Raw genomic sequence first — 21,802 nt, forward strand, 5'->3', positions numbered from 1 at the left:
CGACGTCCCTACGTCCACTGTTACGACTGCCTTTGTGGAGTCGTCGATGAATCGACGCGGTGCTTGTGCATGCTGTGTGTGGTCTATCACGGCGTGCGACGCTGGGAACCTAGTAAATGGTCACCACCTGGGTATTTCCAGGAAAGATGTTGGGACTGGTTGTCTCATGTGCAACATCGCTCTGGTTTTGAATATCCGAAGTAGGTACTGACTGAGCCATAGTGTGGACTGGAAGATTGACCTCGAACGAGAGTGAGCTGCTATCAGGTTTGAGAGGTCTGGGCCAAGGCTGTGTTCTGGTCTAGGGAATGGCACTTGATCTTCAATAGCGGGAGACGGAAAGGCATCAATAGCAGAGGCCCAATTGGATGATACATTCTGAACCTTACAAACGCCTTAGATCATACGCTCGAGCCACCTGTTGCGATACGTGTATTTGCAGTTGATGTCTAGATCTGATCTTGCCGTTGCCTATAGTTCGCCAGGTTGTCGAACACAGGACATAGAGGCTCATTGCCCGAGCAAGACTGCTCTTTCTCCTTTCTTGATGTTTGAAAAAAGGTCCGTTTCAGTTATTCTTGATAGTCAACCGAAAGACTATCGCCAGAACAAGCCTCAAGTTAGGTACTGTCGTGGTACCTACTGTGAGAATAATTGGACTGTTGAAAGATGCCTGCGCCCCGAAAACATTAAATTAGTCCATAGTACTGAGTTTGGGGGTCTCGCTATTAACCAACACCAAGTGGTCGAGCAGTAACTCGATCATCACATCTTCCTTGGTCTAGTGGTCATGATTTCCGCTTGTCACTACAACTGATAAGCGCGGGAGACCGGGGTTCGATTCCCCGAGGGAGAGTTTCTTTTTTAGGTCTGTCAGTTCTTGCAGCTGTCGCACAGTAGTAGCCAGCTAATGGGATTTTGGGCTTCGATCACATCTTGATCTTTTTTTATTCCTTTTTTCGTCTGCAATGAGACGAGCAACTTGAAGGGAAGAGCATGTTCCAGAGCTCGACAAGATTAGAGCCGCGATCTCGTACCTAGCCTTCCACTTCACTAGGGCAGGCGAAACGAAGAGTAAATGATATTGACTACTGGACGGCCTCTTTCCCACCCACAAACTCGTTTCATCCATTCTGGACGACCTATGGAGCATCTCCTGGAATTAACCTCAAGTCGGGCTTTAGCCATAGTGTGAGCATATTCGAAGATTGAAATTGAATATGATGGGTACTGTACCATTGGATTTCCGAATATATACATGTACAAGAATGAAGCACCGCGATATATGTCCCGCTTCAAACGACAGATCACATTAAACTCGACCGGCCTCCAATCTCATTCGCCGCCTCGCCATTAGGCATCTCGCCATTGCGACCGACCACAAACTCTCGATAGATACCCTGGAATCGTCTTCGCTCCGCTGGACTGAGTGACGGGCGTGTGGACTTGAGCGACCGCTCCATGTGCTCCCACCGCACGACAATTTCATCACGTAGCCCGTCGGCCTCAACACCGGCCTCATTTGCCGCTGTTGCGGCAGCAGGGGCTGAGCTCGCAGAGGCCGAGCCGTTCTCCAGTTGCCGTTGACGGCGTCGTGCACTCTTGATCGCATCAAGTTTGGCGGCGACTACGGCCGGAGGGGGGAGAGTGACCGAGCGAGCTGCTTCCTCGGAGCTAGAATAGAGGAACTGGATAAATGACTTGGTCGAAGTGGTGCTGCCAGTTGAGCTTTTACCGCTACCGGACTTCGTGGCCCCGGACTTATCTGCGGAGCTATCGCCCAGAGCGTCGTGAACAGCCTCCAAATGTGCGTTGTATACAACGGCCTGGAGATCAGCGCCGGAAAGTCCCTCCGTCCGTGCAGCGACCTCGTCTAGACGGGAGCGGACCTCGTCGCTCATCTTCAGCTTCTCGCCCACAGCTCGAATGATATCGAGACGATCAGCCTGCGATGGCATATCACATAGCAAGGACTTGTCGAGACGGCCAGGCCGCAGAAGCGCCGGATCGATTAGGTCCGGACGGGATGTGGCGGCCAAGACGTATACACCGGAGAGGCCCTCGGCACCGTCCATCTGAGTTAACAGTTGGTTGACAACACGATCAGTGACACCAGTCGAGTCATGACCTCGCTTGGGTGCGATACTGTCAAACTCATCGAAGAAGAGAACACAGGGTCTGGCAGCTTGAGCGCGTTCGAAGAGATCTCGCACACTCTTCTCACTGGCACCAATGTACTTGTTCAAGATTTCTGGACCCTTGACGCTGATAAAGTTCAGACCACACTCGCCGGCGACTGCACTTGCGAGAAGGGTCTTACCACAACCCGGGTATCCATATAAAAGCAGACCAGAGCGCAGTCGCAGCGGGCACTGTGCAAAAATGGGTGCATACTTCGTCGGGTATTGCAAAGTCTCCAATAGCATTTTCCGAGTTTCAAATAGACCGCCAATTGCAGAAAAGGTCGTCGTAGATGAGGTCAGAGTGACATTACGCAGAGAGGCTGGAGTGAACCCCTTCAGCGCGCTGTCAAAGTCCTCGGTTCCTAATGTGATCATTTTGGACTCGGATGATAGGTCTGACACCGAGCGAATCAAAGCTTCATTGCGGGCACGCGCAACCAGAAGGACCAAGTCTCCAGGAGCATATCCATCAGTCTTTCCAGCAAGTTCAAGAAAATCCACGTCCCTGCTGAGCTGGAATCCATCACCCCCAGAGGAACTGGGTCGGCTTCCGGGATTGGAAGGGTCAAGCCACGAATCTTGCGTGTGTTGTGTGGAAGAGCTTGTTGATCGAACGCGGCCGTTGAATGACTCAGTAGTAGCCTTGTCCTGACTGGTGAGCTTCTCCAAGACCTTCCGCCGGCCCTCCTTGTCAGGTGCTCGCATGTTGATAATCTCGCGAACCACATGTCCGCCGATGATGACGTTGTTCAATGACTCCTTGGCCTGAGCCGTAGCCAGCAAGACTACAGAAGAGTTCATAGAGCAGTACTCTCGTACCATTGTGCATATGACTTCACTGTTTTGACGGCTCCGGCCATTGTCATTACCAACTTGCATCTCCGTCTCCACGGGACAGAGCTTATCAAGATCATCCAGAATCACAACCGCTTGGCCACCGAGGCGTGCACACCACGAAGCAGACATGAAGAGGCGGTTAAGTGTCTCTTTAATGTTAGAGATTCGAGTCTCGTCAGTGACGAGTTTGCGGCACGAGAAATACTTGACGTTATATAGATGCTCCTTGCGGAGCCGATGGGCCAGTAAATGTGCCAATGTCGTCTTGCCAGCTCCGAGGCCACCCGTCAACAAAATAGATGACGACTTTGTGAGATTTGTCATTGCCTGAGAAATGATCGAGTCGATCCCCACCAAATTGGGGACACTTTCAGGAATTGAGTCTTCTGTCGGTAGCGCAGATAACGCCGAGTCGGCGAAGGGAGGAATTTCAGCTTGCACTTCCACGTTCAGCTTCGCTTCAGAACCAAGGAGCCACCCAAATATTGACTTGCTTTCTTCTGGAGCGCCCTTGAGAGGAGGATCGAAGCGTAATAGCGCCCCATCGAAAGGCGAAACGGAAGGATGATTGTGAACCTTGGGAAGGATCATTCCATCGGTCAGTGGTCCAGCAAACAGGCCAGTGTCAGAGCCAGTAGAGCCGTAGAGAACCTTCAGCCGCTCAGCTAAAGCGTCCTTGGCTGCTACCGTGTCGGCACCGAATTTGAGTCCGTCCTTCTTCTTCGAAGCCTCCATCATGAAGGGATATACTTTCAATGTCTTGACTGCTGAACGATGTAGCTGCGGCGCAGCAGCTTCGACTCGAATGATCCCACCAACCATGTTCTCCGCCCCGAGCGACGTACAAAGCATCGTAGACATCGCCACGTGTCTGCTATCTGGTGCCTCCTCCCAGGGTATAAGCCTAGCAACAATTTTATTGCTAGGAGTTCCTGCATCATGGGACTTCTGCTGCTCTTGCTGTGCAAGTTGTTGTTGGGGATCAACTGGAGGCTTCAATCCCGCCGGCTGAACGACGGACACGCATGCCCAGTGGGCGCCTCGGAGCTCTGATGAAGCAAGGAGCTCTGGTCCAAGCCACACTCGAAGACCTTCGTTCTCGTCTTCCTCCATCTCTGGATCAAAGTACTCATCGGCTGCCGTGCGCTCCACTCCTCTCAAGAACAATGCACCTCTGGAGTCAGACCGGCTTGACTTGTGACGGACCGTGCTACCTGAGCTTCGACCACCAGTGCTCCTTCTACTGCTTCCGGCATTACTGCGATTGTCCTCACGCGACGACTTGCCAGCCTTGGACCGTACCTTAGGAGCGACAATCACCTCAGCGTCCGCGGCGATCTTGGCAAATGGAGAGGTGGCATCGGGAGCGGGTGTCAAAGAAGTGACAATGATATTGGCAGTTGAGGTGGGCGAAAGATGTAGCGCAAGCGGATGCATATGCTCGGCCTGTGCGGCATTGTAGGAAGGATTTGGTAGTGCGCGGATCTGGGAGAGAAGGTTGAGTTCCAGGAAGGTGGCGTGGAGTTCAATGACTAGACCATGGCGCAATAGTGAGCAAATTGGCTGTAACTTTGCAACAGACTAGCTTAACATACTTTCCCAATCCTCTGGTGTCAAAGGCTCAATATTTATTGTATGCGCGACTGGTGGATCGAGGTGCACCAGGAGACCGACCTATAAAGGTGTCAGTTTAGCCCTTGCGCCAAAGCGGACAATGGGTGGAAAAGTCATTTGTACCTTTTGTCCCTCAGTAAGACCTAGTAACCTTCCGAATGTTGTGTCGAGCTCGACAGTGGAGATCTCCTGTTCTCTGGAGAAGCCTCCGTTCATGCCTTCTCGGCCTACTACCGGCGCAAGCTTCCGTTTGCTCGGCATGCCCGTCCAGCCCAGGAAGCATGACCGCTGGGGCGGAACGCCATTGACCTTGCCTGAAGCAGCCTTGTACTGCAGCTCAATAATGACATTTTGCGCAGGCTAAGAGATTTGGGCGTGAGTCAGATCATACTTCATGGTTCGACCCGCCTCGATAACTCACAGTATTGGCATTGACCAGCAAAGCGACAAGTGACGGCGGAAGATTGACAAGGCAATTCTTGAGGGGTACAAGCGCAACCTCCGCTGTGGTAGAAGGTTTCTTCGGCGCCATAGCTGCAGCGCACACCTCTTTTCTTTTTAAATAGTCACAGAAAAGAGAGGAGTAAGTTGACACACCAAAGGAGAGGGGATGTTTGACCGTGTGAGCAAAGGTTCCCCCGGACTGTCTCGTCTCCGCAGCCCACACCCGCCGGCCACTAGCGTCGACCAACTCCGGGCAGCCGAGGCAAAGTGGCCGATCTGCTGACTCACGGCGGGCGGCTTCGACCGAGTGACCGGAGAGAGGGGGATACTGTTATTCCGAAGAGGCAGCTACACGTGGACGGTACACCATTCCCAATTCAGTTAGCAGCATATTTGGCGCGTCTTTTCGTGTTGCGCGTCTCGCTCCACTGCCCAGCGGCTCAGATTCTCAGAAGGGAGGGGGTCTTAGCTTGGACCTCTTTGTTCGCGCAGCTGCCCCATCTCACAATTCTTTACGCTCATTTGCACCAGATTGAGCGCATCCTCGTGCACCCCATTCCAAGATGGCTTTGCTGCAATACCAAGCGCCGGTCGATTACGCCGCGCAACTCGACGGCTTCAAGGATTTTTTGCAACATTTTAAGACCCTCCAGTCCACCTCAGAAGCTGCTGCGACCGAAGCTTTGGAAGATTTGCACATCGATGGGAACCGGACCAGTGACGAATATGATTTCATGGACGATGCCGACGACGAGGGAGCAACCACACGGGGAGCGAGGAGGCACCGAGAGCCTAAGCTCAAGTACATGCAAATTCTGCAAGATATTGCCAATCGCGACGCATCAAACGTTCTCATTGAGCTCGACGACTTGGATGTTGTGAGTCCACTCTCGCACTCTTCACGAGGGGCATAAAAGGCTAATCTATGCGATCTATAGTATGAAAAGACCTTGCCGGAGGAAATGCAGCAGAGCTTGAAGCTGGTTGATTCTATCCAAAAGAACACGAAGCGGTACATTGATGTTTTCTCACAAGCCGTGGACGCAGTCATGCCGAAGGAGACCAAGGAGATTACGTATGTGTGCAAGAGTTGCTGAACAGTGGAACATTGACCACTAATACTTTCCCAGGTTCAAGGACGATGTGCTGGATGTGATCATGTCTCAACGTGAGAAGCGCAATGAGACCCAACAGATGCAGGCGGAGGCGGATATGGATGCCGCTCCCGTCGCTTCATTGTTCCCACCTGAGTTGACTCGACGATACACACTCAATTTCAAGCCGCTCACACCCTCTAGCTCCAGCAGCGACCGTGCAGGCAAAGCATTGGCGGTGCGAAATGTCCGTGGTGAGCACCTCGGCACATTGATTACCGTTCGCGGTATTACCACCCGTGTCTCCGATGTCAAGCCTGCCGTACAGATCAATGCCTACACTTGCGATGTCTGTGGATGTGAAGTTTTCCAGCCTGTGACGACCAAGCAATTCATGCCTCTGTCAGAGTGCCTTTCGGAAGACTGCAAGAAGAACAATACCAAGGGCCAGCTCTTCCTGTCGACTCGGGCGTCTAAGTTTGTACCTTTCCAGGAAGTCAAAATTCAAGAGATGGCCGACCAAGTGCCGGTGGGACATATCCCTCGCACTATGACTGTTCACTGCCACGGAGCTCAGACCCGCCAATTGAACCCTGGTGACGTGGTTGATATCGCTGGAATCTTCTTGCCCACTCCATACACGGGTTTCCGTGCCATTCGCGCCGGTCTCTTGACCGATACATACTTGGAAGCTCAGAATATCACTCAGCACAAGAAGGCGTACAACGAGATTGGTATGGATGCCCGCACTCTGAAGAAAATCGAGCAGTATCGCAACTCCGGCAACATGTACGAGTATCTGTCGCGTTCGATTGCACCCGAAATCTTTGGGCATCTTGATGTCAAGAAGGCTTTGCTGCTCATGTTGATCGGCGGTGTCACTAAAGAGATGGGTGACGGTATGCACATTCGTGGTGACATTAACATCTGCCTAATGGGTGACCCTGGTGTTGCCAAATCTCAATTACTCCGATACATTACCAAGGTCGCGCCTCGCGGTGTGTACACCACCGGTCGTGGTAGTAGTGGTGTTGGTCTGACTGCTGCGGTGATGAGAGACCCTGTTACCGATGAAATGATGTTGGAAGGTGGTGCTCTGGTTCTCGCGGATAACGGAATTTGCTGTATCGACGAGTTTGATAAGATGGACGATTCGGACCGAACTGCTATCCACGAAGTCATGGAGCAACAGACCATCTCTATCTCCAAAGCAGGCATCAACACGACTTTGAATGCACGTACCTCCATCCTCGCGGCTGCCAACCCACTCTATGGTCGCTATAACCCTCGAATCTCCCCTGTTGAGAACATCAACCTCCCAGCCGCTCTTCTCTCACGTTTTGATGTTATGTTCCTGCTGCTGGACTCCCCTTCGCGCGAGACAGACGAGGAGCTCGCCAATCACGTCACCTACGTCCACATGCATAACAAGCACCCCGAGAGCGAGGACGCAGGTGTCATGTTCACACCTCATGAAGTTCGTCAGTATATCGCCAAGGCTCGCACCTACCGGCCGGTGGTGCCCACAAGCGTGTCCGACTACATGGTCGGCGCATACGTCGCCATGCGTAAGCGCCAGAAGAAGGACGAGGCTCGCAAACAGCAATTCTCCCACGTTACACCCCGTACGCTATTGGGTATTGTGCGTCTCTCGCAGGCTTTGGCTCGTCTTCGCTTCAGCGAGGAGGTCGTCCGCGAAGATGTTGACGAAGCTCTGCGCCTCATTGAGGTTAGCAAGGCCTCTCTGTACAACGATGGCGAGTCTGTTGCCGATCATACCCCCAGCAGCAAGATCTACACTCTGATTCGCACTTTGCGGGAGAGTGGAGCTGCCGCTATTGGTGACGATGAAGACAATGCGCTTAGCGTGAGACGTATTCGGGAACGTGTCCTGGCGAAGGGATTCACCGAAGATCAACTCACTACAACACTCGAGGAATATGCTAATCTGGGCGTACGTTTTCACTTTTCCCGTACTCCTGTTTGGAATTCACCGACTGACCCCAATATCTCTCAATATAGATCTGGCAAATTATCGGAAATGGCTCGCGCCTGGTATTCCTTGACGGAGACGATGAGATGGACGGCTAATCTGAGGTCCATACTTGATTCTTGCGCTTCCTGTTTTTCGCCTTGGGGTCAATCCTCTACGTATTTGGAATGCATTTGGTGGACCCGGTCGCGTCCAAGGCCAAGGGTGTTAAGGCGTCGGGTTTGAACGTTTCTTTGGTGCTGCTGGGATGAGAAGTTCGCGCATGGCAGATATGCCAGGACAGACAAAATAATCGATCTACAAGACTTCATTACTTTACTGCATTGAGTCCGGACAGGAGTGAGAACCTGCATCATCTTTCAAATATAAACAGTAAATGAGTGTGATTGCGGTCAGTTACGTGACACATACAAGATGAATAGTAGATCTTGATCTTTCTATCAAACCCCACTCATCTTATTCCAATGATTATTGCCCCCTAAACGGCAACTTCGAAACTTCAATAGATTAAATGCAGCATCCACCGTGCGAGATCGAGGTTGATGACGACGAACCCGAGCAATAGTCTCAGACGGCGCAGCCATCGTACTGTGCCACCTCGCAGCATAGCTCCGAGGGAGCCGCATACGGATCGTCACAAGGAGTTTCGCAGACAGTATTTTCGGGCACGAAGACGAGGAACTCGTAGTTTGGCATGTTCAAACGGAATTGACTGGTGATATCGTTGTCTGCCTGGGAGGCCTTGTAGCCAGCCCGACACGCGCAATGGAAGGTTGTTCCGGTGTTGATGCAAGAAGTAGTCACGTCGCAGCTGTTTTGACCCGAGAGCGGATTGCAGGTTCCGCAGGTGGGATATGGGCTAGCCAAGGCCGAGGAGGCCACGGCGAGGAGGATTGCCAGAGATCTGAGATACATGGTATAAAGTGGGTGGGAAAGTCAGCGACTCGAGTGAGGGTTGTTCGATATGAGAGTTGACGAGTCTGTATGAGGTGGTGGTGGAATGATCGCAATTTTCCCAGGAGATATCGAGAGTTTTATACTCGAATCTGTGTCAGACAACGCCTGGCCGATTTAAAGATAGGATTTTGTTGCCAGTCAATCAGCTATTCAGCGTGCTCAGACGTTCATCGCATTCATGACCTTTTGGGTCCGACAAGGACAGGGAACTCGTTGCATGCATGTTCCGAATCGCATTATCTTGGATGACTTCATACATTCTGATGCCGGGACTACATCGTTCATCCCATGCCCAGCTCAGCCCCATTCCCAAGGTTGGCACCTTGCAACCTTACGCGGGGCGTAGACACGAGGTTTGGAACATGGCACCGAGACATCACCAATGCCTTTTGAGGATGACATATTCCGATAGCCTTCCAGTCCGCATGCTGAGAAAGTCAAACTTATCCACGAGTGGGATGTTTCTGGTCAGCTCGTGTCCTGCGGAAAGGTCTGTCTTCAATTTGGCCCTCAATGTCGGCAGCCTTACGGTGGGTGGCCCTAAGGGAGGCTCAGTGCTATTGATCGAAGAGCGTTGAAGAATGGAAACACGCATATGCTGCCCGGCTGGCTTCACTTGTCATGTGGCCGCTGTGTACACCGCTTCGCGCGATATACTGTCCTCGAGTCATAGCACATGCGCTCATGCTCGAGGCCCTATAATGATGCATGGGATAATGGCAACGTGAGAAATAGCATCCGTGCTTTAGCTGGACACCAAATGCAATCGCGATCGGACGGATCCGTGCAAAAAGATAGTCAGTATATGACAAAAGGAACCGACCAGCAACATGTGGTACAGTATACTGACCTACGAGAAACCATTTCAACCTGCAGTACCCAATCGTGGATTATCCTTGCTAAGCCCTCCGACTCACGCTGCCCCTGTGAAACCTAAGCTATCACCTTTTTCATGGTTTCGTTAATGCTTTGTTAAGGTCCCAAAGTCTCTGCAGAGTGATAAGGTTCTTGATTGGAAGCTTCCACTGGGTGAGACATGGGGTTGCTGTCCGAGTATGCAGAAGATTGACTTGACAGAAAGCCATCGTTCAATGTCTCAAAAATGCACGTGGTATTGAAAATGGTCGCCTGATCCATATAGATCAGTCCTGGTTTACCTATTTGCTACTATGATGACTGAAACTTTCTTGGGGTTACTGGTCATGTTTCTCGTACAGCTCACATCAGCTCGATTTGAGTGAGAACATTTTCCTTCATGGACAGCGCAGGTTGGGTGGCACGTACCTACTTTGTTCGGGCTACATCCTGTCTGGTGCCCAAGTTGCTGTGCCTACAGAAGGCCAGTGGCATTTGGTGTGATCCAGAAATTGAATGCATGAATTTCGTCTACACTTATTTCTATTACTCTGCCGGGTCAAATGTACAGACGAGTACCCCAAATGTCATTAAGCGACAAGGGTAGAATATCGACTTCAAAGGCCTGAAAACATGACAGATGCACTCATTGCTCCACAAAGTCGGTTTAAAGGTGCGTGTTTGAACCCTCAGGCTCACCGATCAGTGAGAGGAAGCTAGGATGAACCTCTTCTGTTAAGTCGCTGGCTTGAAGACTGCGACCTTTCTTTTGAAAGGCCCGGCGTGAGCATTCGCGCGTAATGGAGCTTCCCGCCCATGCAGCAAGCAGCAGTGTTGTCGCTGGCGACATACGCTTGCCCTCTGACTCAAGCTCGACTTGGACATCCTCCTTGCTCTGCGCATCATGAGAATTGTCCTTCTCGCCAGAATCCCAGAGCTTGTCGTGGTAGGCTGCCCTCCACGCCAACATGGTGCCGAGGGATCCCGTCAATGTGTCGCCTTGGCCGCCGCTGCGCTTCAGACCTCCCTGCACATTTGAGATGAGACTGGTCACTCCGTTCGAAATGACATCGTGGGGTCCTTTTTGAATGATAGTCACTCCACCTAATGCCTTTGACAGCTGCTCGCAGGCGTCTGATTCCTTGCTGATCTTCTCATCTTCGCTGCTCTTCGACTCTGCCTGTGCCTGGCTGCTGACCTGAATACCCAAAGCCTTCGCCAAGCGCCCAAATTCAACGACGTTAGGTGTTAAGATGCATTCTTTATAACCCTTGATGAGCTCTGGATCTTGGGTGACGATGAGCAATCCGTCTGCATCCAGGACGAAGGGAATGGATTGTTTTCGAGCCTCCTTGATCACTTCAGCGACGACCTGAAGCGTGACTCCATCACGCCCGAGACCTGGACCAATGACCAGTGCGTGAAGCCGAGAAAGCATGCCAATAATGGGGCCTGCTAACTCTGATGCATTGATGGACTTGGGATCCTTGACGGAATCTGAGCTTGGAAGAATGGGGTGAACCATCAAGTTTGGCGAATAAGTTTTGACAACCTTGTTGATGAATGTTAGCCTTCTTATCTGGGTTCAAGCTCAAGAGTGTATGAGAGCTTACCTGTGCAGCGGAGCGTTCACAGAAAACATGGCTCTGGTGGACATCAGTATTTCGATCTTCCTTTGACAAAAGATGGGTTACATCAAAATCATACCATGTCACAGCCTAGGTTATAGTTAGCAATTTAGAATGGAGTGCGTCAGATGCGGTACTCATCGAGATCGTACCTAGCTTTGCCGATGCCATCGCAGAGAAGTAAGGCGCCCCGGTGTAGCTTTAACATCTCAGTAAATACGACCTTCCTGATGAGAAATCAGATGACCTACTCAGCGCAACCCCCAATGACGGCAACCCGTCCATGTTGCCCTAGGAGCTTCACCATCAGCCTCATTCTGCGCAATTCAAATTGAAGTCCATCCATGTGCCTCCAGCGTGCGTCTCCGACCTACCTTTGTGAAACTTTTCTAGCATTGGCGGCACCATCCTGCGGACTTTGCCAAACAGGATTTTGGAAGATGTTGAGACATGGTGAATAGATTCCATATTGCCTATTTTACTCATGTCGAATAGCGAGGAAGGTTGCAAAGCTAAAGATTCTCTCTGTGACTGTGAGACAAGAAATACTAGAAAGGCCGGATAAGCGGGTGATGTCACAATTGGGTGGGGCCAACCAGTTGACAGACCTGTTTACAGGCATCGGCAAGCAGTGAGGTAAGTTTTTCTTCATGGTCTTAAATTGACCAAGCTCTCATTGTCGCCAGAAACGTTCTTTCGATCGACCATCAAGACACAGAAAGAGACCACTGTTACAAAGCTCCGGTCAGAGACATGTCCTCTGCTCGCCTTGGTCTACACCGGTCCACGAACAACCAAGGAGTAATGATGAGCAGTCGGTAATCTAGAGGAATATAATTGGTGACACTGCTTAGAATAAACCGAAGCAAACGCTCATCTGGTATTGACCAACTCCCGCTTATAGAAATAATGAACACAAATGCACCATGTGTGAAAGATAAAAAGGTCACCGCAAACGCTCAAGATGCTCCTCGCAGGGTAAGACAAAAACACCACATCCTCCTAGGAAATCAAATGCTGACTGTTACGCTTGAAGTGATTCCAACAATCAGCGCCTGTTGCGGGACGCTGCCAGAGCTTCGAGTTTCTTCTGACGCTCAAGTTTCTCCTTCTTCGCGACCATCTCTCGTCGCAACTCTTCCTCATCTTCCTTCCGCGCATACTTCAAGGCCGCATCTTCTTCCTCTCGCACATCATCAAAGCCAGCTTCCATGTCGGATGATGCATCCGAGTAGTAATCCTCCTGATCCTCGTAGCCACCGTAGTCACCCTCGTCTTCTTCATCAGTGGCGAGGTATTCGTCCATCCTGCGCTTTGCCGGCCGTCGTTCGACACTACTTCGCTGAGATTGCCGACCCGCTGTTCCCTTGTACGCGATGGGCTCAGGATTCGATGCTGGCTTGGCCGTCCCTTTGTAAGACAGTGGTTCCGGCGTCCGACGCTTTACTGCAGTGGTACTTGATGAAGCTGCAGCTGCAGGTGCGGTACGCTTTCCTGTGCGCGCAGCCTTCGTCTGCGCCTTGGCCTCTTCAAGTCGTCTTCTCCGCTCAACTTTGCTCAGCCTTTCTTTCTGAACTTTCTGGTGGCGGACAATGCCAATTGGAGCAGGAGCCTTCTCTTGAATGGCCTTGGCTTGCTGCATGAGCGCTGCGAAAGAGCCCTTTGGTGGCGGCTTCGATGAGACTGGGGTCGCCTTGGTCACCGCTGGTCTCGGGGCAGCTGCTGGGGCAGATGGCACTTTTGCGAGATTAGGTCTCGGGGCTGCGCTTTTGGCGGGTGTCGCTTTCGAAGGTAGTGGTTTCGCAGAGAGAGCCGAGCTGGGCGCGGACGGGATGCTTCTCGAAGTTGAGTTGGACAGACCTTGGTTGGTCATTTGTGGAGAAGAAGTGGAAGCATTGGGCTTGGAAGCTGTAGGTAATGCTGCAGGGCGACTAGGAAAGGTCCGGCTCGATGGCGGAACTTCCGGTTTCGACGGTCGAGGTAACTGATCGTCGGCCTTCCGCTTGATTCCAGAGCTCGAAGCGCCTGCTGCCTGAGCCACATGACCACTATCCGCTTTCCGATTTCCCACTTGAGCCGACACGGATGACCTCGGAGCTGCGGCCGGTGAAGAGAGTGGAACTGGCTTGCCCGTTTCCAAGGACGTGAGGACGGAGTCGAGGAACTGCAACTTGTCAGAAAGGCTGTTTAGAACGGCCTCGTTTGGGGTGGACAGATGGACGTACGCTCATTTTGGGAGTGGAGTGTGAGATTGAAGCGTGTGAGGGATGCTGTGCTGAGAATGTAAATGGTTTCGGATGACTGGTTACCGTCGATGGTTGGTCTGGCTTTGTAACTTCATGACTCCGAGCGCAACACCCCCAAGCTTTCGTTTGACGGGGAAGCGCCGCGACTGATTGAAATACGCAAAATTAAGGCGCCCGGATAAACGAGTGCGATGGTAAAACGGGGTCACGCAAAAATGGGTAGCAAGACACAAGGATGAAGCGGGGACTGACGAGGTATAAGTTGGATATCAAGACGGACAAGATGGACATATATCACGTGAGTCAAGCACGCGCCACTTTCGCTTAGATATTCTGCCAGGCGGTGACTCAGCCACAGGAGCCGCAGCGCACTTTTCCCACGAAGTTGGTGCTTTGCGACTTATTTTTGCTCCTCAACCACCACCAGAACTCGACGTTGCAGTCTCCGCCCAATTTGCGGTTAAATCGATTGTTTCTCAGTTCCTATCAAGAACAACTCAAAGTATGTCGCGCAGACCTTTTGACTTTTGATATTGATACGAGCACCGACACTGCCAGTAACTCTCGGCGTGCGCGCGCTGTTTCGCACCAAGTCCTTCATTTAAAGCTCACCGCTGACATTCAAGTTTCTTTTCTCCGCGAAACAGCCATATCAAAATGAAGCACCTCGCAGCTTACCTCCTCCTCGCCCTCGCTGGCAACGAGTCTCCCTCTGCCTCTGACATCAAGGAGGTCCTCTCCTCCGTCGGCATCGACGCTGACTCCGAGCGCCTCGAGAAGGTCGTCGCTGAGCTTCAGGGCAAGAACATCCAGGACGTCAGTTTCGCCAGCCCCTACAAACATAATAAAGATCTTCGCATATACTGACAACTATAAACAGCTGATCTCTGAGGGTTCTTCCAAGCTCGCCTCCGTTCCCTCCGGCGGTGCTGGTGCTGCCCCCGCCGCTGGTGGTGCTGCCGCCGGTGGTGCCGCTGAGGCCGCCCCCGAGGCTGCCAAGGAGGAGGAGAAGGAGGAGTCTGATGATGACATGGGATTCGGTCTTTTCGACTAAATGCCTTCCTCAACAGCGCCTCAAAAATGACCAGTCGGGGGAACAGACATCTGGATGGACTGGACAGTTTGCGAGTTTCCTTCCGCGGCTGCTTCCTCACACGTGCATTATTCAGGCTGTTCTGATGCAGTTACGAATTCTCCATATCCGGGCTTGAAAAGGCTCCTAGCCAATACAGATCACTCTTGTCTCCCATCGAATTTCATTGCGGTAGATTCGCTCGTAGACAAATTAAACGCAGAAGGCCTGAGGCCCAGACCTTTTTGATGCCCCTCGCCCAAATCTTCCATCTCTGCATCAAGAAACTTTCACAGGCTTCGCCGCATCGTGCAGGCTGAGTAATGATCACTATTCCGACACGCTACAGCCACGCGACGCGATCGTCGTGGATATACGTTACGCTTCAGGCTTCAACTTTGAGCCTTAATTACTTTGTCTCATGTACCGGAGAGGGTAGAATCACTAAAATCATAGAATGTAGTCTAAGGCTCAAAGGGTATCTCAATTACCGTCTCTATCCCGATCGAAGACAATAGGAACATTGTGATTGGGTGTTTACCCCAGATTTCCTGGATAGAAACAAGAATTAATTACGTGCTGTAAAAGATCAGGTAATTTTTCCCAAAAGCGGTCTAGTGCTTAGGGCTTGACCTACCCGTCGCTTAGGCGAGCCCTGCCCACCTCACCAGTGGCAGATGGACTAGGCGGCCACTGAGCGACACGACAACCCACCCGACAACCCATCTTCCTTCGCTTTTCGAGATTCGTTCGGAAAGCGCGCTCTAAGGAAACACCGTCAAAATGGCCGACATCGAATACGTAAGTCGACCATGTTGGAGCTGAATTTCGCACTTTTTCTGTAACTAATCCTTTCTATTATAGAACGCCGAGGAGGCTGCCGGTACGTTGCAATATCAGATTTCATCCACTCGCTCCAAATATACCATTGTGTCCGCACCCATCCGCGAATCCAAATTCCTTCAAATCTTTCGATGCTGCGCAACAGGCAAATGGCTCTGGTGGTGAAGAGCGAACGACGAATTTGGGAATATTCTTGGAGGAGCATCCATGCGCACAAAACCGCCTCACGAACACATAACCCGGCCGACCATCGAGAACGATCATCGCTGACAGATTGCTCGCCCTACAGAGATCAAGAAGAGAAGACAGTTCCGCAAGTTCTCTTACCGCGGTATCGATCTCGACCAGTATGTTTGATACTCCATTTTATCTGCATCAGTGTCTTGCAGCACGCGCCCGGCACCACCTGCGATCCGATTTTTGGGCGAAAGCGAGTCGAGCTCAAATATTGGTTTGGCACCAGGCGGTTCTGTCAAGGCTGTTGCTGCGTGCGCCCTGCATCATTCCACAGACTCTCTCGGCAAAGAACATATAGACCTAACTCGTTGTTTAATAGGCTCCTCGACCTTTCCTCCGAGCAGCTTCGTGATGTTGTCCACGCCCGTGCCCGCAGACGTTTCAACCGCGGTCTGAAGCGCAAGCCCATGGGTCTCATCAAGAAGCTCCGCAAGGCCAAGCAGGAGGCTAAGCCCAACGAGAAGCCCGATCTCGTCAAGACTCACCTCCGTGACATGATCATCGTCCCCGAGATGATCGGTTCCGTCATTGGTATCTACTCCGGCAAGGAGTTCAACCAGGTCGAGATCAAGCCTGAGATGGTCGGCCACTACCTGGCTGAGTTCTCCATTTCCTAGTACGTTCCGCCATGTCTGCAAAGTTTTCAAAGTTCTTCATCTAACAGCCCTTCAGCAAGCCCGTCAAGCACGGTCGTCCCGGTATCGGTGCCACCCACTCTTCCCGTTTCATCCCCCTGAAGTAAACGATTCGAACGATTCCCCTTGGAGTGGCGTGTGGTGGAGATGGTGCTTGGATCGGAAAAAATGGGAGCCAGTCCTGTCCCAACTGGATCCTCTCTATTCAGCTTGTATATCCAGAGCGGAGCAGCTGTTTCCATTTCAAATTAAGAGCTTGTCGGCATGAAAAAAAAATCATTTGGGACCTTGCCTCTCTTTCAAGTCTTTGTCATTGTAAGACAGAGCAAACGGATACGACTTCTTGTCCCTGGGTGCTTTTTCCGGTGCAAGGGAATGGAGTTCAATTTTATGATATGATTACAAGTTTTTACAGCGGTTGCACGTAGAATGATTGGGCTTATCGACGACATCGCCCAGACTTTCTAGACATGCCCTTTCTTAATCTGCACCTTGATGCAGGATCATCTCTCGGCATGACGGTGTCCCTACCCATCGGGCTATTGAGCGTCGTGAATCGATCGCTCTATCTACAAGTCTAAGCTTCACTTCGCACCTCGGTCGCTGTGGTTTGAGATCGACTAGAAATCATCAGACCATCAGACCGTTGAATGTGATGACACGGCAATTGGTGCCTGACCGTCGTGGGAGACTCAATCCGGGGATTCAGATGTCGTCATCAACCAGGCTCCCCAGTCCATCAAGCATGCGATAGGTGCCGTGATCGCCAGATCACAGGTAACTTATCTTTTTCTGTGTCGCTCTCTCCCAGCGTCACCCACACTGGATGGATGTTATCAGCTCATTAGGTACATGAAAACGACTTGGCGACTACCTAGGTAGGTAGACAAAATATTGTTACAATCTTCTGAAATTTTCTCATCTCAATTTCTCTCGCGATTGTGGAATCATCCAAGTACAAGAGGACGTAATATTCTCAGACATCAATGATGCGCCAGACTATGGATATGTATGTAAATCGGATCTTCGGGGCGCTGGGGCATTAAGCGCAAGACTCTGCATCCTGAATAGTTGCAATTGCGGAAGCAAATGCATCGAGAAGGTCGACAGAGTTGCGGCCACACCTCAGTACCAGTCTGAGGAAAGAAGCCCGTCAGGGGTGTGAGCCTATGAGCACGGAGAGAAACGAGATCTCGGAGATATTGCGGCGCACCGCTCCATATCCGTGCTAGCAAAGTGATCAGCAACCATGACCGAGAGGTCCGACAGCGCCGAAAATGCCGACCATTCGTATCTCCACCCCCATTGCAATAGCCGACACCCGTGAATAAGGCGATCTCGCAGACTGTAAAGTATGTATAAGCTGCATCTCAGTTTTGGAAAAGCCGGTCAAGGACAATATCCGAGACAATGCTGCTGGCCATCAGAGATGCTCAACTTGTCAATCCGGCGTGCATATATGTAGCACTCGATCTTGATCTTGGCTGGTATGAAGCAGCGCGACTTGAAGCCGAGATATGGCATCGGTTATCATTGGCTTAGCGTGGGCATAGCGCAACCAGAGGGCCGAGGCTGCCCGCTTCCTTGGAGAACCGGCATTTCCAGTGCGGAGAACTTAAAGCTCCCCCCGCCTTATTTAGTTGTGCGGGCCCTCTCTGCTTGGCAGAGTTGATATATTTCCTTCTTCTCTGTGCTTTTTTGTGATACTTCTCGCTCATAATATCAGTACTCCACAATCCACATTGCTGAGGTCTTACGTGGCTCGCGCATTTACACTGGACAAGCGACTTCCCTCTTGCATACTTCACTCGGCACGGGTCTGTCTGCCCCCTACAATATGCCCGTCTCCTCCACTTACCCGCCAGTCGACATACCCGATGTCGATCTTTGGTCCTTTCTCTTTGAGCGCAAGGACAGACCCTTTCCAGATGACAAGAGTAAGTACATTGGCAACTATCCAACGGTCGAGACCAGCGCATCACCGCTAGGACGCTAATACATCATAAATCCCAGTCCTCTACCAGGATGCCGACACAAAAAGGTACTATACCTACGCCACGTTGAAGAATGCATCTCTTGATTTCGCCAAAGGTCTCAAGGCCATCTATGACTGGCGCAAGGGCGATGTATTGGCCCTGTTCACTCCGAACAGCATCGACACCCCGGTGGTGATGTGGGGTACCCTCTGGGCAGGTGGTATCATCTCGCCTGCCAACCCAGCCTACACGGTCGATGAGCTTGCCTTTCAATTGAAAAATTCCGGTGCTAAAGCGCTTGCGACGCAAGTTTCCGCGCTGACAGTGGCAACCGCGGCGGCGAAGAAGGTCGGAATTCCCGAGGACCGAATCATTCTGCTTGATGAGGAGCGTGATCCGAGTGCTCGAGTCAAGCACTTCACATCTGTTCGAAACATTTCCGGTGCTACGCGGTTCCGCCGGCCGAAGGTCAACGCCAGCACGGATATTGCATTCTTGGTCTACTCATCGGGAACCACGGGTGTACCAAAGGGTGTCATGTTGTCTCATCGAAATATCATTGCCAATGTCTTGCAGCAAGCCGTTGCTGAAGGTGGTCATTTGAGCTGGAAGGGTGGGCCAGATGGCCAGGGCGATCGTCTCCTGGCTTTCCTGCCATTCTATCACATTTACGGTATGCTTTCGTTGCTGTCTTCGCGAACCCTATCATGCTGAGGCAATGCATTAACCATTCTTCGAAGGCCTCACTTGTCTGCTCACCCAGGCCTTGTACAAAGGCTACCATCTGATTGTGATGAAAAAATTTGAGATTGAGAAATGGTGTTCCCACGTGCAAGAGTTCAAAGTGACATTCAGCTACATCGTGCCTCCAGTCGTCCTTCAACTGGGCAAACACCCCGCCGTCGACAAGTACGATCTATCAAGTCTACGCATGATGAACTCGGGAGCTGCGCCGCTTACACAAGAATTGGTGGAGAACGTGTACAAGCGTATCAAGGTCGGCATAAAACAGGGCTACGGACTGAGCGAGACGAGCCCCACTACTCATTCTCAACGATGGGAGGATTGGCATGACTACATCGGCTCAGTCGGTCGGCTGATGCCGAACATGGAAGCCAAATACATGACGATGCCTGAGGATGGATCTGAGCCACGTGAGGTTGCCGTGGGAGAAGTTGGCGAGTTGTCGGTACGTGGTCCCAATGTCTTCCTTGGGTACCATCAGAATCTCAAAGCCACCCGAGAGTGTTTGTCAGAGGATGGGTGGTTCCGTACAGGTGACGTTGGCTACCAAGATGCCAAGGGTAACTTTTACATTACCGATCGCGTCAAGGAGCTCATCAAGTATAAGGGCTTCCAGGTCCCTCCCGCCGAGCTCGAGGGTATCTTGGTTGACAACGTGGGCATCGACGACGTGGCTGTGATCGGTATCGAAAGCGAGGCTCACGGGTCCGAAGTGCCCTTGGCTTGCGTCGTACGAAGTGCCAAGAGCAAGTCCTCCGGTGTCAGCGATACCGAAGAGGCAGCCAACATTGTGAAATGGCTCGACAGCAAGGTTGCGCCTCACAAGCGTCTCCGTGGTGGGGTTCGCTTTGTGGACTCCATTCCCAAGAATCCCAGCGGCAAAATCCTGCGTCGTGTGCTCAAGCTACAATTCAAGGACGAAGCCAAAGGACCAAAGGCGAAGCTTTAGATTCGGTTGTACTATTGTTTCATAGATACCACATGCACATATACTGAACGATGAAATGGGTTTACATTTGTCGCAGAATCAGACTACATACCTAGTCATCAATACATATGAGATTCCTTCGTGATATGCTGCGTCCTTTTTCAAGACCCTCCCCCTAGTAGAATGTACTACACCGAAACTCAAGGGAAGAACCGCTTCACCATTCCCTGCACATCCTCTCCTTCGACAGCATCCAGCTTCTCCTTAGCCACTCTCTCCACCGCCTGCTCAACATCCTCCTCCCCATTGACAAGGTCGTACCACCCATCCGTGTCCGCCCTCGCCAACAACAAATCAGCCACAATCGCGACATCCTCTCGCGTCACCGTGCCCCTACCCTTTGACGTCTTCCCAAGTTCCACCTTGCGCGTAGCGGGCTCGTCAGTCAACGTTCCCGGCCGCAGGTTGATCGCCTGAAAGGGTTGTGTTGCAGCAGGTTCCTGCTTGTGCTTGAACACCAACGCGGTCATGTATTCGTCGGCTTCCTGTTTCGCCTTGGCGTACGTTGGTAGGACTTCATTGTTGACGTGGACAATGCCGGCCCATTCCTCATCGGGCATCCATTGAGGCTGCTTCTTGCGGCTGCCCAGGTAGGAGACCATGAGGAATTTGGTGACATTAGGGGATGCGAAGGAGGCGGTCATGAAGTGTTTGGCGGCTTCTTGGTCGATGGCGATGGTGTTGGATGGTCCGCCTTTTCCGCCGGCACCTGTGTCGTGAGAAACAAGTATGTAGTTAGTAACATTCAATCATGAGATGATCAGTCATAGTGGACAGGGATCTTCAAAGATCGGCTTTAAGTTCGACTCTCCAATTGATGAATTTCCCCCGCAACACGGTTATCATGACAATGCGGGCTGTGGCTTGCGAATTGCGGGGCAGTATGAAAATCCAAACACATAGTATAGTATGGGCTATAGTACATACCGGCAGACCACACGACATAATCAGGCTTCGTGGAGAGCAAGATATTTTGTGCATCGGCAGCACTTTTGATATCAGCCAAGCTGGAAATCAGAGCGCTCAATTTGCCCTTGCGACCCTTGCCCAGGTCCAGAATCTCTTTCTCATGGTCGGGGTTCCGGACCACACTTGTCACGGTCCAGCCCCGGTTGAGTAGAAGAGGAGTGAGATGGAGGGCGACTTTGCCGTGGCCACCGAGAAGTAAAACGTGCATCTTCGCTGAGGTGATGATTTGGGGAAACAGGTTGGATTGTGTGGGAGAGATATCGTTTGATATCGAGGGGAATTGATGATGCAATTGTAGATCAGATGTGGTTAGTTTTACCGTTCTTGGACTAGCGTCCTGAAATACTATCACGACTCACACTGGCAGGTATGGGGCTTCACGCACGTGGAGGCCACAGGCAGGACATTCGGGCAGAACCTCCGAGTCATCGAGCCAGCGCCCTCATACACGTGTTTTCCTCTCTCGTCACATGGAGTCCATCAGAAA

At 51.6% G+C, this 21,802-nt stretch overlaps 9 protein-coding genes across 9 annotated transcripts; 4 read left to right on the plus strand and 5 right to left on the minus strand.

Annotated features, from left to right (window-relative positions):
- Positions 1-1,307: 1,307 nt before the first annotated feature.
- pex1 (AAA family ATPase peroxin 1) lies at positions 1,308-5,166 on the minus strand (the record flags this gene model as incomplete). Its single annotated transcript, XM_056934732.1, has 4 exons — positions 1,308-4,552; positions 4,616-4,694; positions 4,758-4,994; positions 5,056-5,166. 4 exons carry the CDS (start codon positions 5,164-5,166, stop codon positions 1,308-1,310), a joined length of 3,672 nt encoding a protein of 1,223 aa, XP_056789926.1.
- Positions 5,167-5,641: 475 nt separating this feature from the next.
- On the plus strand, positions 5,642-8,263 carry N7539_005131 (DNA replication licensing factor MCM7; the record flags this gene model as incomplete). Its single annotated transcript, XM_056934733.1, has 4 exons — positions 5,642-5,956; positions 6,017-6,153; positions 6,209-8,126; positions 8,195-8,263. The coding sequence occupies 4 exons, from the start codon at positions 5,642-5,644 to the stop codon at positions 8,261-8,263; spliced, it is 2,439 nt and encodes an 812-aa protein (XP_056789927.1).
- A 469-nt stretch (positions 8,264-8,732) lies between these two features.
- On the minus strand, positions 8,733-9,080 carry N7539_005132 (putative adhesin; the record flags this gene model as incomplete). Its single annotated transcript, XM_056934734.1, has 1 exon — positions 8,733-9,080. One exon carries the CDS (start codon positions 9,078-9,080, stop codon positions 8,733-8,735), a length of 348 nt encoding a protein of 115 aa, XP_056789928.1.
- Positions 9,081-10,644: 1,564 nt separating this feature from the next.
- On the minus strand, positions 10,645-11,921 carry N7539_005133 (ATP-dependent (S)-NAD(P)H-hydrate dehydratase; the record flags this gene model as incomplete). The annotated part of the gene is made up of 5 exons (XM_056934735.1): positions 10,645-11,529; positions 11,591-11,623; positions 11,685-11,695; positions 11,758-11,804; positions 11,857-11,921. The coding sequence occupies 5 exons, from the start codon at positions 11,919-11,921 to the stop codon at positions 10,645-10,647; spliced, it is 1,041 nt and encodes a 346-aa protein (XP_056789929.1).
- Positions 11,922-12,653: 732 nt separating this feature from the next.
- On the minus strand, positions 12,654-13,836 carry N7539_005134 (uncharacterized protein; the record flags this gene model as incomplete). The annotated part of the gene is made up of 2 exons (XM_056934736.1): positions 12,654-13,769; positions 13,831-13,836. 2 exons carry the CDS (start codon positions 13,834-13,836, stop codon positions 12,654-12,656), a joined length of 1,122 nt encoding a protein of 373 aa, XP_056789930.1.
- Positions 13,837-14,508: 672 nt separating this feature from the next.
- On the plus strand, positions 14,509-14,905 carry aspf8 (ribosomal protein P2; the record flags this gene model as incomplete). The annotated part of the gene is made up of 2 exons (XM_056934737.1): positions 14,509-14,667; positions 14,732-14,905. The coding sequence occupies 2 exons, from the start codon at positions 14,509-14,511 to the stop codon at positions 14,903-14,905; spliced, it is 333 nt and encodes a 110-aa protein (XP_056789931.1).
- An 801-nt stretch (positions 14,906-15,706) lies between these two features.
- On the plus strand, positions 15,707-16,745 carry N7539_005136 (40S ribosomal protein uS19; the record flags this gene model as incomplete). The annotated part of the gene is made up of 5 exons (XM_056934738.1): positions 15,707-15,724; positions 15,788-15,806; positions 16,056-16,113; positions 16,323-16,619; positions 16,676-16,745. The coding sequence occupies 5 exons, from the start codon at positions 15,707-15,709 to the stop codon at positions 16,743-16,745; spliced, it is 462 nt and encodes a 153-aa protein (XP_056789932.1).
- A 1,730-nt stretch (positions 16,746-18,475) lies between these two features.
- On the plus strand, positions 18,476-20,307 carry N7539_005137 (acyl--CoA ligase; the record flags this gene model as incomplete). Its single annotated transcript, XM_056934739.1, has 3 exons — positions 18,476-18,575; positions 18,652-19,287; positions 19,355-20,307. The coding sequence occupies 3 exons, from the start codon at positions 18,476-18,478 to the stop codon at positions 20,305-20,307; spliced, it is 1,689 nt and encodes a 562-aa protein (XP_056789933.1).
- A 179-nt stretch (positions 20,308-20,486) lies between these two features.
- Positions 20,487-21,523, minus strand: N7539_005138 (uncharacterized protein; the record flags this gene model as incomplete). The annotated part of the gene is made up of 2 exons (XM_056934740.1): positions 20,487-21,055; positions 21,274-21,523. 2 exons carry the CDS (start codon positions 21,521-21,523, stop codon positions 20,487-20,489), a joined length of 819 nt encoding a protein of 272 aa, XP_056789934.1.
- Between the last annotated feature and the right edge of the window lie 279 nt (positions 21,524-21,802).

This window comes from Penicillium diatomitis (genome assembly GCF_028827545.1).
Source record: "Penicillium diatomitis strain IBT 30728 chromosome Unknown utg000005l_segment0_segment0, whole genome shotgun sequence".
Taxonomy (NCBI): Eukaryota; Fungi; Ascomycota; class Eurotiomycetes; order Eurotiales; family Aspergillaceae; genus Penicillium; species Penicillium diatomitis.